General features: G+C 43.5%; 1 protein-coding gene across 1 annotated transcript in view; it reads right to left on the reverse strand.

The window, feature by feature from the left end:
* The window catches only part of TMEM94 (transmembrane protein 94), a 51,147-nt gene that overhangs the window by 15,614 nt on the left and 20,641 nt on the right, over positions 1-14,892 (reverse strand). The window contains 12 exon segments of the mRNA XM_030962037.1: positions 3,032-3,205; positions 3,942-4,257; positions 4,427-4,636; positions 4,873-5,037; positions 5,643-5,747; positions 7,579-7,635; positions 11,355-11,471; positions 11,966-12,052; positions 12,351-12,453; positions 12,742-12,893; positions 13,518-13,714; positions 14,356-14,492. Of these exon segments, the coding sequence (XP_030817897.1) occupies positions 3,032-3,205; positions 3,942-4,257; positions 4,427-4,636; positions 4,873-5,037; positions 5,643-5,747; positions 7,579-7,635; positions 11,355-11,471; positions 11,966-12,052; positions 12,351-12,453; positions 12,742-12,893; positions 13,518-13,714; positions 14,356-14,492 (1,820 nt within the window).

Here is a 14,892-nt window from a genome sequence, read left to right on the forward strand (position 1 = left end):
AAACAAGGCTGTGATAAAATATGAGCCATGTAGTCCCTTCCTATTCTCCCCTTACCCCATGTATCAATCCTGTTCCTATAAAGGTGGGATAATATCTTGTTCCTGCATCCCACAGAGCAGAAGAGAAATTCCTTTGTGCCTCTTGTCAAGAAAGTACAAGCAGCAGTGATGAGCCTACGGGGATCAAAGTCTGCCTATGCTGCAAAGTGCATTCATTTTTAGGCCAGACGTGGAACTAAAGGGTAAGAGCTATTCTTGAATACTTTTCATTCAAGTAGCAGAAGATAATTTGACAGTGTGACCTGCCAGATAACAGCCTGTTTCACATTTTCACCCTGAAAATGTGTTAACTCAGGATGGTCAAAAGTTCAATATAAGAGACTCTAAAAAAGTAACTCAACTCATGTTGTCTTTAGGGAAGAACTGAAAATCAACGGACACCACAGCTTGTCCTGGTTTTCCTTCTCCTCCTATTTCAGTTTTTAATACAGACTCAAAATCTCTTATTCCCTCTTGTAGTCAGAGGTGTCAAAAAGCTGTTCTCAGAGGTGTGTGACATCCCTGATGCAGGTCCCAGGCACAGGACACAAGTTCAGGGACTTGGGGCTGTCTCCCCTCCACACCTCCTGCTCCCTCTCATTTGTATCAACCCATTAACATTTCCTGCACGTAGAGCCTCCCTTCCCTCCTCCAGCTGCTCTGTGACTTTACCCCCAATAGCTTCAAAGCTGAGCTAATGAAAAAAAAAAAAAAAAAAAACCACCAAAGAAAAACCACTGCCAATAAAAACGAGCCCAAAGGCTTCTTGCAGGCATTGCTGCTGACTGCTAATGCTCACACTGGCTGGTGAAACCCAGAGCCAAGAATATCCCCTCAACACAAACCAGCCAGGGACCTTCAGGAACCCCAGAGGTTTTTCCAAAACATAGCAGCTCTCTGCTTTTGCTATAAATAGTCATCACGAGCCAAGTTTATCAGCATAACAAACCTCCAAGACGAATAAGAGCTGTGTGTGAAAGAAGGAGCCTGTCTCAGGGACACAAAGGAGCACTTGTGTAGAGCTCTGGTTAATTTTATTGTATAAACACCTAATCCTTCCCACCTTGCTCCTAAGGTCAGATAGTCCTTGCTCAGAAAGAGGGAACAAGAGATGTTTATCCATGCAAAACCTATGTCCTGGACACAGAGCAACAGCTTGCAATGACCACATGCACAGATGTACCCATGTTCATGCCTGTCAGCAGCTGCAATCCATTTCCCATTAATTCCCACCAGAATCCCACACCACAGCCCTGCTAAGGGGAAAGTAGCAGTGACTGCAGACACTATAAACTGCAAGGAGTTCACTGAGCTGTCCTGCCAGTAAAATGAGCTCAGCCTTTTCCCTTCCCAAGTCATGAACTCTCAGGCCAGGATTTCTCTGGCAAAAGGGGAAAAAACCGAATGAATAGGGCAGGGGGTGTGACAGCCATTCATGGCTGCTGGGACTCACTGGGAAGAACCAAACTGCTCCAGCTGAGCCAATGAGACAGATCAAAAGGAACGGAGCAGTGCAGCTCAGTAGAGGAAGACAGAGATGGTATCGAGCTGTTTTCCTCAGTGGAAGGCATCGTGAGCACCTCATTTCCATGTGGTTACTATGGATCTGGGATGAACACTGCCAGATGGTGAGATATGTATTTCAATAGAATAGTAAGGGAACATACAGATAAGCTGCCTCCCATTTCTGCTACAGCTGTAGAATTTATGTACCTTGCTTTGACTGCAGCATGTCATGGGAGTGGGTGGATTCCAAGATTTATTCACAAAATATGTGTGGAGAGAGGTAAGTTATGATCATCTGGTCTGACTTCTGCATAAACAGAGCCATTTGACTTCATCCAATGTTATCTGCACAATCCAGTATTTCTGGTTCTAAAATGGCAGTATTTTAGGAAATTTCAAGGGACAAGACTATTGTGTGAGAGGTGTTCCAATGGTTAACTAAACCCAACTGGCAAAATTCCTCTTAGAATTTACTCTAGACAGGATAATCCAGGTCACACCTATTCGTCTGAGCTCCAGGCTCTAACCTAAACCGTTTAAAATTGAGGATAAGGAGTTGAAATGAGGCAACATTAAAGGTTTTTTCTCTACACTAAAAATCTCAGCATCAAAACAATTCCTGCTTACAAAGGCCAGGTAGCAGCAATAAGAACAAATGAAAAAGCTCCTCCCCAGATAAAGACAAAAATTTAAGAAGAAGTGGGTGAGAGAAGAGAATTTAACCTGGTAAAACTCTGGCCAGCACAATGATCGTATTTCAGACTCAATATTGAACATATGTCAACTCTAGAGAGCCAAGTTCAGTCAATTTAAGGAATTACAAAGAGACTAATAAGAGCTCTGACAGGCAAGCTGTTAAATCTTTCTGAGGTGCTTTAAGACCTCAACCAGCTGTACATCCTTTCCATCCTAGCCCACTCCTCTGAGAGCAGGAAGGCATAGAAAGAGTGGAAATTCTGCATGACTCCAGGTTTATATTCATGGTCACTGTGAGTCTGCATGAGAGTTTTGTGATTTCTTATTAGTATGCAATATAGGAGTGTGCAATGTAATACACTAGACAACTCACAACGATATTGGTTTATGATTTATCAGAAGGATGAGCATTATTAACTAAAACCCAAAGTGATATTCAACCTTGTGCAGTATTAGTTTCACTACCATCATGAAGTCTATTAAAACCTCAATAAACCCATACCACACTCTGTACTGCCATTTGTTCACAGAAAACAGGTCTACTATGTGCTAAGATATTTTTTAAAAATTATCTGTGATTCTGGAGTGAGCCAAGGCTGGGAAGAATTCCCCCCTCAGAATACCAGAGATGATCACTGAGGTTTGTTAATCATATCTGCACTGGCCATGGGCAGAGCAGGGGCATCACCCCACAGGGACTCCAGGCTCTCCCAGCCTGACATTTTCTGGGCTCTCTAAGGAAATGCTCCCCCTGTGCCAAGTGGACGCCTAGAGAAAAAGGCAGCCTTACTGGTAGTGGTGTCCTTCACAAACAGGTTAATCATGTGGCTCAGTGGGGGTCTCCTCTTGGTGATGGATGAAAGCTTCCCCAGGATGGTTTCCTTAACCATCTCATCACTTGGCAAGCGGTACAAAGCCAAATAGTTCTCCTGCTTGAAAAGATCTTTAGCACCTGGTGTGAAACCTGAAACATGAACACAAGGAGGGGGAAAATCAGGCTCTAATCAATGCAAAAGGGAAGTCCCTTCTCCTGATTCTATGCCACCCACTTTGCCTGTGCTCATTCTGACACCTCTGCAGCAACTGGTAGGTGAGCTGTGCTCAGTGTTCACCTATGTAAATATGGCTCAAGATATAGGATGAAAAAGACTCCAAAGGACTAGATTAGTAATTACAGTGTTCCTGCTCTTGTTTACTGAGGAGAGTAACTGTGACATCAAAGTACAGGCACGGAAGTGAGTTCAAGTTTCCAGTTTTTAATCCTAGTGTTACCTCTAACCTCTTTCTGCCCCTATGCCTCCATTTTCCCATCTGTAAAATGAGTTGAGGTACATCATTTATCCCCCAACTCCCTGTAAAGTCCTACAGTAAAGACAGGACAGATATCTGTTCATTAGCAGGTATTCTTTGTCTCCTGATGAGACTGACAGACTCACACCAGGAGAATATGAAGCCTAGCCAGGGCTGGCTGGCACTATCCTTGATAACATTTGTTCCTTGGATAGCACTGACAATGTCAGAACTTGCCAGAAGCCATCTCTTTAATAAACTATTTTGGCAACCAAACAGCAACAGAGTCAGCTCTGTATTTCCACCTCCTCAGTAAATGGGACTGGGTAAATATTCTCATGCTCTTCAAGGATTAAGAGTCTATTGACAGCTCTGATTTCTCCGTGTCTGTTCATCCAGTTCCTGCTCACCTATCAGCCTGGCAAGCTCACAGAGGCCCCAGGGCACGTGGACAGGCAGCACAGCATTGTGAGTCTCCTGCAGGGCGATGTTGCAGAGGTGGTCGGAGAAGCGGCACAGCCGCTCGGTCACGCCGGCGTTGCACAGGTTGAGCAGCACGTTCAGGCCCAGAGGCTTCAGGGAATTCAGGTGCATGTGCCAGTTGGAGTCATCAAACTGGATGCAGGATGGGTTCTGCTGGTCTTGGGACAGGCTGAGCATCTCCAGGTGGTAGTCACACACAAAGTCTTCAGCCTCACAAGCCAACACCTCACTGTCCCCAACAACCTGGTCCAACAGGCAGAGAAACTGTAGTTTGTTACAATGAATACAGCTTGAGCCTAGAATCCTGCAGGGAATTCCCAGTTAAACTCCCTAACAGTGGGGACTCTGTGGGTTTGAGTTTGTGTTACAGCTCCACAAAAGCTTACTTGTGTGCCCCTCCAGTAAGTCTTACCTGAGTATGTTCCTCCTCTCCACCCTCTGTGTCCTTGCTAAAGCTCACATTGGATCCAGAGGGATGTTTGCTTCTGCTGTTTGGCTTCCGGTGGGCAGAGGCTTCAGGAGCCTTCGGAGCATCACCAGACCAGTTGTTCCTCTCCTGCTCATTGGCCATGTGCACTGTGTCTGCCAGGGGGCCAGAGAGCAAAGCATCTCTTTCATGGGGCTGTGGGAGACCAACAGAGCAAAGGGTGGTGATTCAGTGATTAAACACAAGGCACTGCTGATTCACCTGCTGCTTCAGGACTCCTGTAGAAAAGGATCCTTGCTTGCTTCTTCATCTTTAAGCAAAGAATTATGGCACAGGACTTCTCTACAAGAGCCCTCTATAATATCACATTGTGTGTCAGTCAAAGTGTGATTGCAGCCAACACACCACACTATGGACCAAGGATCACCCACCTCATCTTCCATCTCAGGATGGCAGAAGGACCTTGTGGAGAGCTCGTCAGTCAGGTCTTCATGGCTGTCATGAGGTGGTTCCACCTTCCCACTGAAGAACAGAACAGTCTCTGGGCTGGGGTTTGGCCAGGAAAGAATCCCCTGCTTGTCTACACAGCAGAGCACCTAGAACATCCCATAACACCCCCAAGAAAGCAAAATCTTAGTGAAAACATCTGTGTTCGTGCATAGTTGTAAACATCATGACTTTAATAAACACATGGGAGGATAGACAAGTCTCTCCTTCACCAACTTGCTCTCTGAAGAAACTGCACCTAATAACACTCCAAGAAATCCAAGAATTCCTTGCTCTAACAAGACTGATGGGTTGTTTAACACAGATTTTACTTCAGCATACTATAAAACTAGGCATGAAGACCAAGGGAAGGAAGCAACTATTCAACATATTTCACTAGCTAGTACCTTACCAGGACCCAAACCAGCTGGTTCTTGCACAGGAATCAAGAGGATAATTTAACCAGAATCAGAGCTGGAAGATACAGACATCCTGTCAGATGTCACAGAGTATCTCAAACTATTGTTTTAGCCTGTAAATGTGCTTGGACATGACAGGACATTTATAAACTCTTCAACAAAGACAGGTGCCTGAAGGGCTTCTAATTCCAGCACAGTGAACTGCTTGCAGTCTGTGCTCAGGGAACAATGACATGAATGATGCAAATGAAGCATCCTCACAGGGCTCCTCTTTCTGACAACCCAGCAATACTCACAGTGACAGATCCCAGACTGTGGAGCAAGCTGGAAGTGAAGCTCAGAGTTGGGGATTTGCCTTTTAAAACACAGAGGAAGTGGCTCCAGATACAGCGTATCATTTCCTGAGGAGGGAAGCAGAGGACATCAGCCAGTTAGAGACTCATTCAGGGGAAGATGAAGGGAGAGAAGGGGAAAAGGGAGTATGACATTACCTGCTTTCACTTTCAACCCAGGGATACACTGCAAGATAGACATCAGTCTCTGTGGGAACCTGTTACCTGATACAGAGCTGGTGTTCTCCAGGGAAAAGCATTTCTTCCCATTTCCACTGATTGCTAACAGTCAGTTTGATTGCTGAATTGAGAAATCACTGAAACTACTTCTTGTCTACCCAAAACCACAGAAATTAATTCTGAAGTGAGCTCATTTCGAGTGAATCAGTTGTCACCTCTTGGTGTTTTTATCCTGAAGTAACTCAACCCCTTGGATTGTGGAGTTTGAGGCCTTTGAGTTCCCACCACCATGCTGCAAATCAGGTAAAGGATGGGGTCCCTGTGCTGAGGTGACCTGCTCCAGGTTACTTACTGAGGCAATGATAACATCAGAAACAAAGACAAGGTGCCCTGACTACTCCATTCTTACAAAGGAATTGTAATGGAAGAGAAAGAAGGGGATATTTTGTAAAATTAAAATGTCCAGCTGGCACCCTTCACCTTCTACACAGATATATTTCAGAGGGAGTCTGGATGGCAGTAATCAACCCAAGCACCAGAGCTGTGTGTTTTCCTTTGGCAATCCTAAAGTCAGCAAAACCAGGATTGAATTACTGTGTTATTTTACTGCTTTTTAGCTGTTATTCTGGAATACTGTGACTGCAGAGCACTTCCCCCAAAGCTCCTGAAATCATGTTCCCTGGATCCTAATGGTTAGTACAGCAGTAAGCTCAAATGCGAAACAATCTGGAGCTATCACCAAGAAAAAAAATGCTCTTATTTAAACCAGTTTCTTCTAAGTAAAAATGTTACAAAAGGAAAGAAAGAGATCTCCTCAACAAGGTAGGTCAGCTAAAATCACCCCCATTTAATATCTGAAGAACATCTCAGCTAAATGATGAACTGGCACAAAAAGCCAACAAAATATTCAGCAAAGGAAACATGTGTGGGCAGCCTTGTGCACTCACTCTGAGTGACTGGGAGCAAGGAGACAGGAATTGATTCTTATCATATCAAGGGATTATTAATCACTCCTGGAGTCCATCTGCCTCCTTATGGAAAGGGGAATCTGAACACCAGATAGACAGAGAAGTATCTTTCCTCTACCCACCTGTTTAATCTGGATGATGCAATTTATAGAGTGGCCACAGCAGTTCCTTCCCTAGAAAAAGGGCTCCTGAATGTTTCATTGCCCCAGCTTGGGAAGCACCAGTAATGGGCTTAAGCCTGATAAGAAGCCTATGGAACAGGATCAGACTTTCAAAAAGCCTGAACATCCCACAGTCCCTCTGCAGTTTGGTCTGAGTGCTGACCACCATTCCCTCTGGGTTTTAGTTTTGACTTCAACAAGGTTTCTCTGGTACAAGCAAAATACTTCACTTTGTTCAGACACACACCATACAAAGTTTATTTTACTTCTGGAACAGGACTTGAAAGAAGTACTGTCTCCAGGACAGAAAAAGTTGATTTCAAACCATTTGCAATATTCAGAAAAGCCCAACTGGACTCAGCATTGAGGTCACCTCAAACTCTAGTCAGCACAGCAGTATTTACACGGGGAGGTGGAAGGCAAAGACATGCAACCTGCATGCACAGCAAATTAAAGCTACAAATGAGTGACAATGGACAACTGACACAAGTAAAAAGGGTCTAGCAACAAGCAGGAGATCAGAGAGGAAGGGAAAGGATATCATGAAGTTCTGCAGTGAAGATGGAAGAAAACAATTCATAATAATAGTACCTGAGAAGATACCATCTCTGTGTAGCTGCTGAGAGTGTCCTCTGAAAACTTAGCAAGCTGCAGCAAGAGAAGAGACCAGTTACTATAATTGTGCTCAGAAATGTGCCATGAGGAGCATCCTTCCCACAGGATGTGCCTTCGGGGAGGAGAAAGCAGGAGTCCTGCTCTGTGGGAGTCGCTGTACCACGGCACACCAATCACTCATCAAAGCAATTACGTCTTTAATGGACTCTGGTTTTATCTACTCGTGAAGCACAGGCAAAGTGCTTGGTGCTGTACATCACAGAGGAACACACAGTCATTACCTAAATGTCTACAGAGAAAATAATAGCAATTAGGCCCAGAGGAGGATCTTTCTGGGTGGTTATTTTTAGTTAGAAAGAGCCAGGATTGAGTGATCTGATTTTAACTTATATGGGTCAGTTACAGGAAGGGAGCTGGAAGACGGGTTGGAAAAGCAGGTGCCTGGAACACAATGGACACAGAGGAATGAGGCAATATGAATGGGATGTGGAGAGGAAATGAAAAGAAATTATAGCAGGGCACCACCATGGTGCTCTTGGAATTACGCTGAGAAATTCACTAACTCAGAAATTTTGCATCCAGCACAAAGGTATTCCACACTAGATGTAATTTTGAAAAAGTTTAAATTTAAGTGTATTCACAACCACAAGCGACCATGGCAATTACATTTATATGTAAATAAAACTATAGCCCAAATAATAATGCATATATCTGGCATTTGAAAAAGGATCAGTTTAACAAAGCCATAAAAAGCCAAGAGAAATATGTCAGAAATCATTTCAACTGAGAACTATGAAGGATAATTAAGAAGTGTTTAAGAATATTTCGTTACAGTTTTAAAAAGCAACAATCCCTTAGTAAAATAAGAGACCAGTTTTAAATTAAAATAGAAGTAAGAATTAACATAAAAATAAGGAAAAGTATACCAGTTGGTAATTAAAACCAGACCACTGATTGTTAAAGACAGTGAAATTGCAAATGACATTGAAGGCAAGGCAGACATGTTAAATAAATATTGCTATTCCTTATTCAGTGATACAATCATACCATATGATAACTATGAAATATTTTCCATTCCAACACCAGCTACAGAAAGTAAATATGTTTAAATTAGCAGGTCTGGACAATGACTGTTACTGCTGATTTTGCAGAAGGCTTGAACTGTGGATTAAGTCCCAGTTCAATGGAAGTGGTGCCAATGCCCAAAAAGGGAAGGAGAACCATCCAAGTTACCACAGGACCCCAGACAGACTTTGATTTCAGACAGAATAAAAGAGTAGCTAATATGAGACTCAATTAAAAGAAAAGAAGTGGAATAATAAAATCAGTGCCAAACACCACAACTATACAAGCAGCAAATCTCCTCAAACTATTGTGATATCTTTTTTGACAAAATTACAAATTTGTCTGATAAAAGTACTGCTTTTGACACAGACCATTTGTTAATTTGACTTGATTCTAAATGCTTGACTAGTTTTCTAATGAAAATACCAAAGTAATAGAGCCCATGTCAGATATATTAGAAACAGACTATCTCTAAATGGAAGAGAAACAGAAATTATTTGCAATGATGTGTTACTACCTCAAGCAGGGACAAATCTGGGTATTTTTTAATAACCTGAGAGAAAACTAAAAACAACATATTACTGATAGAGACTGTAAAGGATACAAAGTTTAGGGCAGGGTGCAATGTAAAGAGGACAGACCACTGTCACAAAAAATATGGATTGCTTGGGCAGTATGCAAAAACATGTATCCCTACAGGCACAAAACTAAGGCTGTGTATTTAGGTGCAAAGAAAAGGAGGTTGGACTTACAGGATGAGGATTCTCAGAAAGCATTAACTGCAGCTGAACAAAGCCTGGCCTTTTAAAGCAGTGGCTGAAAGATCTAATGGGATTCTTTGTTGTACAAACAAGGGAACACAGAGCAGAAAGTCCAAATAATTCTGAAATTTATCAAAAGCACAGCTATTACTGGAATATTTTGTGGGGTTTGAGATATAACCCTACAGTTTTCCTGAAACAGTGGAGAAAGCTAAGAGGAATGCCAAGAGAAAGATTAGGGGTTTGGAAAATATGCTTATAGTGCCTCAAGGTGCTTGAACTGTTTACTTAACCAGAGATGGTAAAAAGGAATGTGAGTAGTTACAACAGACCAGAATTTTGATTGACATGCTCTTTGCTCTTAAATCTACGAGACAAAAGATGTAAATTTTCCAAGGGATGGAAATCAGATACTGCAGAAATTCCCACTAACACAGAATGTCCATTTTTAGCAGTAAAGGTAAATAATTACTGACAAAAACTATCAAAGGCAGTACAAATATTTTCAAACCAACAGCAAATTCTTTTCTAAAAGGAATGTTGCTGCAGTGCAACTGTAGTAATGAAACTTGAGGCAGGGGCTTGTTTAGGGGGCACTGGTTTGTGTCCTTTCAGCCAGTCACAAAGGTCACCTCTGACCTTGAAAAATTGGGAATCAAACAGCTTGAACATGATAGGAAGGGGAAGAAGGTGGATAAGCAGCCAAGTTGCCACCAAGTGATTGGAGAGGAGAAGGGTCTTACCTGCTACATTTTGAACAGAGAAGAGAGAAGGAAGGAGGGACATAGGGAGGCCAAGTGACTGCCCTGGCCAGGGGGTGAGCGACCAAGGCACGTCAGAGCAGCTGTTCTGCAGCAGCAAGGATGGAGGAGCATGTCTGAGATGCCACAGAAAGAGCTGGCTGGACAGACAGAGTTGCCTGGACAAGAAAAAGGAGAAGACAGGAAAAGAAAAAAAGGAAAGTGCAAGTATGAGTGACAGGGCAAATGGGAATGTTAAGAATGATGAAGCAAGGAAGCCAAGGAGTTCTGGATTTTCCCAGCTGAATTGTGAATTGTGAAGGGAAAGAGGGAGGTTTCAAAAGTAGAAACCAAGTGATGCTGAGAATGGGTAGGAAAGGTAAAGTGGTGAAAACGCTGAGGAGAGATTATAAAGGTACAAATGCTACTAAGGAATGTAATGTGCCCTTCCTCCCAGGATACAGGCAGCTTAGTCATGTTCAGCTAGAGAGAAAAGAATAGAAAACACAGACCCAGGGCCACAGAGGCCAAGGAAGGACAAGAAGGAGAGAGAAACTCTGTCCAAGTAACAGAAATCAGCACAGAAGACAAACACAGCTCAGTGCATCTCACCAGCACTGCCACCAGGACAAAAGAAGGGACACACAACAGCACATCCAGCTCAGGACCATATCCCATCAGACCACCAAACTCCATTCCCCAAACCAGCACAGCCACCACAAACTGCTCTTACTCCCTGACCCACTCAAAGACCACGCCTGCAAATAAAGCCCCAGAGCCTCAGGAAGGATAGTTCAGCCACAGAGCTTTGCAGAGGATGTGATGTATCTCATTCCTTCTCAGTGGCTACACATTGCCCAGTTACAGCCACCACAGGGCATTTATCTCCATGTTGACCCCTCTGTCAAACTGTATTTATCTGACAGAAAACACATGCCTTGAAGAGTATTACGGAATCACCGGAGCTTCCTATCACCTTGGGATATCTGTAGAGAGGTTGAAAAAATTAAAGCATCTGTTCAAGAAGCAATATTGTACTCCAGGGAGAGGGGACAACAGCTGGGACAACCAAAGATCCAACTACATTTTACAATTATGTGGACAAATCTGCTGGATTCTCACTTCACAGAGCCTTTTCATCTCCTGCCCTTGTCTCTGCAATGGTTTCATGTGGAGAGAAACCTACCAGTGAGGTGGAGGAGGCCTTGCTCATCTGGGCCAACACTCTGGCTTCTCCAAAGGCTGTAGCAAGAATCCACAGAACAGGAAAGAGCAATGGAAGGATGGGTAAGACACCATTCACCTGAAAAAAACAACCTGTGATCACCAACAAGCACAGAGACAACGAGAAGTCAGAACCTCTCACATGACATCTTTTCCACCACAGTGAGAGGACAGGGATAAAAGGCCAGGGCAGGAAGGAAAGGGACTGGAAGCAGTGCAAACAGTGCACACCTTAGGGGGGTTTAATGAAGGAGGTCATGAATCAGTCACACCAACTTGTTTTTTCTGATGAATTTGGCCTTAAACACTAATGAGTTTAAAGGCAAAGGATACCATATATATAGATATAGATATAGATAAACACATACATGGCAAATGAGAGAGCAAAACATTTAAAGGTAACTCTGTAAGGAAAGTTCTGATGTCCTCCACTGAATGCTCCTGGATCCAGCATGTTTCCAGAGCCAGGAAGCACAGGATGCTGTCACAGGATGAATTAAGTTCTGACAGAGGGAATCCATCTCAGCAGTGCTCTGGAGAGGAGGTGTAGTGAAGCTCAGAGCTCTCCTTTACCTGCAGCTGAAGAAGAGTGTACTGCCAGGAAGCAATTCCAGGAGCTTGGAAAATGAAGCGCACGGCATTGGTGATCAGGAATCCAGCCTGCAATTCAGAGATGACACTGTCACCTAAATACTGGCACTTGCAGGGAAGGTGTTTTCAGTGCCTTGTAACATTCTCAGCCCTGGGGAAAGTATGAAAAATACGTTTTTGATCTGCTGCTGCAGTTCCTCCCTCCACTCTCATGGTTATGTGGCTCAGCATCTCTGAACTGCTCGTACACACAGAGTCAGTTGCATGAGTGAGCCTGGCCACAACTTCCTGTTGATGGCTGCAATTCTTCAGATTTATTGACAAGACATGGCTATTCTCAAGGACAAAGGCTTGGAATGAGACCTACCAGCACGATAGGGACAGCATATTTCAGCATCACTGACTGTACAGTGAACCTCTCATTATCCAGGGCTGTCACAGGCCGTGACAGAGCCATTTCCAGGCACCACCTAAAAAATAGAAAACAGCTGGAAAATTCAGCAACCAAGACCCTAACCCTTCACTTTACTTGGATATAAACCTCCTAGAAGACCTGATTAGAACACTGTGCTCAGCCTATGCTATAAGGGAGGGCTGTCAAAAGAGAAGCCAACATCTACAATAAGAGTGAGGCACTTGCCAGGGTAAATTTACAGTATTGCCAAGAAAACTTCTCAGGCCTCCTCACCTGCTTAGCAGGAAGGCAGCAACAAGGACACAGACAGCTGGGTAGGCACTGTGCCCCACATTTAACCCACCTGACATTATCAATTATTGGAGTCTTCAACACACGGAAGAGACGATAGAGCTGAGGATTCTGAGGTCCCTTCTTCACTTCTCCCCTCGGGGAGGGCGGGGGTGAGAAGGGTGGAAATAGATCTCCAGGCTCCAGAACTATGTGCTCATCATCCTAGAAGAAAGGTCAGAGAGCCCAAAGGCTTGTGTTCAAGCATATCTGGTTATTTCATGAGAATTGGCATTTGGACTGAAAGTTACAATTAAAACCACCAAAGGTGAATTTCAAGCTTTAAACTTTTTCCAACCTTCTTCAAGCAGTAAAATCTTTGTATAGATCTTGTAAGTGAGTAGTTAATTTACTTCTACACCAGGTATTTTATATTACCTTCTTTTATAACAAATCAGTAGTAAGGAGAAGGTCAAAGCAGACAAACTTTATTTCTGCACATAAAAAGCAGGATAAAGGACGAGGTTTGTATGTCATATTATTCTACTGAATAGATTCACTCCAGTTATATTTAGCAGCGCATTACATTCTCCCCTTGACCTGAGAGAGGAGGAAATATGGTGCTTTTGTATAACATTAGTGTCTCCTGTCCAGTGAGTTTGGCAGTTCATGGAGAAGATGCAGCCTGGCTAACTATGTGCTGTCCTTGACTGAACTGGAATTAAAAGCTATTTTCAAGGTCAGAAGAAACCAAACACGCCATAATTTGTAGTCTGGGAATTTGAGTATTAGCACAAAAACCTGGGAAATAAATTGTTACAGTCCAGGGAAATCAGACAAGCAAGTTACCTTAATCCCTCTCAGAGAAGCAAATGATTCTTGGCCTGGCCTCAAAGCCACAACATCTCCTTCCACCAAGAGGCTCACGGGCAGGTTGACAAGATGCCCATCCCTGTAGGCCCAGTGAAGGGACCAGGATGGGGCATAAGGCATGTGAAGGTCAGGGTACATGGAGTCTGCCCATTTCACCTCTTTGCCAAGTGTATCTGAAAGCACAAAGTGTGACAGAATGAAGTGGTAGCAGTTCTGGATTTACATCCTGTAGTGGTTGTAAGTCCCCCAATGCTAAGCTCAGCCCATCCCAATGGTCTTTTATCATCTCTCTCTCCCTCCTTGATGGTTTTTCCCTTTTCTCTCCACTCAATATTAACAACTAAGCAGTCATTTAAAAACCTGTACAACAGAAAAGCTAAAGGCTGTATTTAAAACTGCCCCACTGAAAGGAACTGGCCCCTCAAGTCCCAAAGCCCCCGCTGAGGTGATGCTCATGCACAACAATTTATTTCCTTCTGCTCCATGTTGTGGTACAACCCCACGTGTTCTCCCCTCCTCATCTGCTGCAAGGCAGATATTTTTGTAAGGATATGAGGATTTGAATTACTCCAAAGCACAGCCATAACAGACGCCCACCTGCTAACACACAGCTTGGAAGCACATGGCCACATGACAGCTCAAAATAACCATTTTACAGGACAGGCATGAGGAGAACACACTTCCCACAGCCTGTTCCTGTGCAACACGGGGGAAGGTTAGCAAGCTTAATTAGGAATGCGTGTGATCAGGTCTGGGGAAAGATTCAATGGGTGGAAAACACAAGTGCAAATGGGACAGATGAAGGAGACCTCACCGTTTATCTTATCAACGATGGTCTGAAGCCTCCTTTCCACCTCTCTGCACTTCAGCCTCTCTTGACGCCCGATCATGAGGAGATCCAAGAGGAGCAGGAGGAAGAGCGCCAGTGCATTGACTATCTCAGCACCTTGGCTTCACACAGCAAAACAGGAGGAAGCAGAATGTGCATCAGGTTTGAGTAAACAAGCAGAATACACTGCCAGACACCCACAGAGATAAACACTCAACTGCCTGGTTGTTTATTTCCACATCTCACAGATTCATAGCTCAAAAAGAAACGCATGATCACACTTCTTTAGGATAAAGACACCAGAGAGGTCTGAAAGGACCCATCTCAATTAAAAAATACTTTACAAATATGGTCAATGCATGTATAGCACACTAACTTCTCCCATGAGCCACTAATTTCTCCAGTTTCAAAATGCTTCCTATAATAATGCCTTAGAAGTCTTAAAGATCTAGGAATGCTGTAGAAAAACAAACCCCTTAATCTCTCAATAGGACACTCTCTGGGTCTATTAGAGGTAGAATT

This window comes from Camarhynchus parvulus, chromosome 18 (genome assembly GCF_901933205.1).
Source record: "Camarhynchus parvulus chromosome 18, STF_HiC, whole genome shotgun sequence".
Taxonomy (NCBI): domain Eukaryota; kingdom Metazoa; phylum Chordata; class Aves; order Passeriformes; family Thraupidae; genus Camarhynchus; species Camarhynchus parvulus.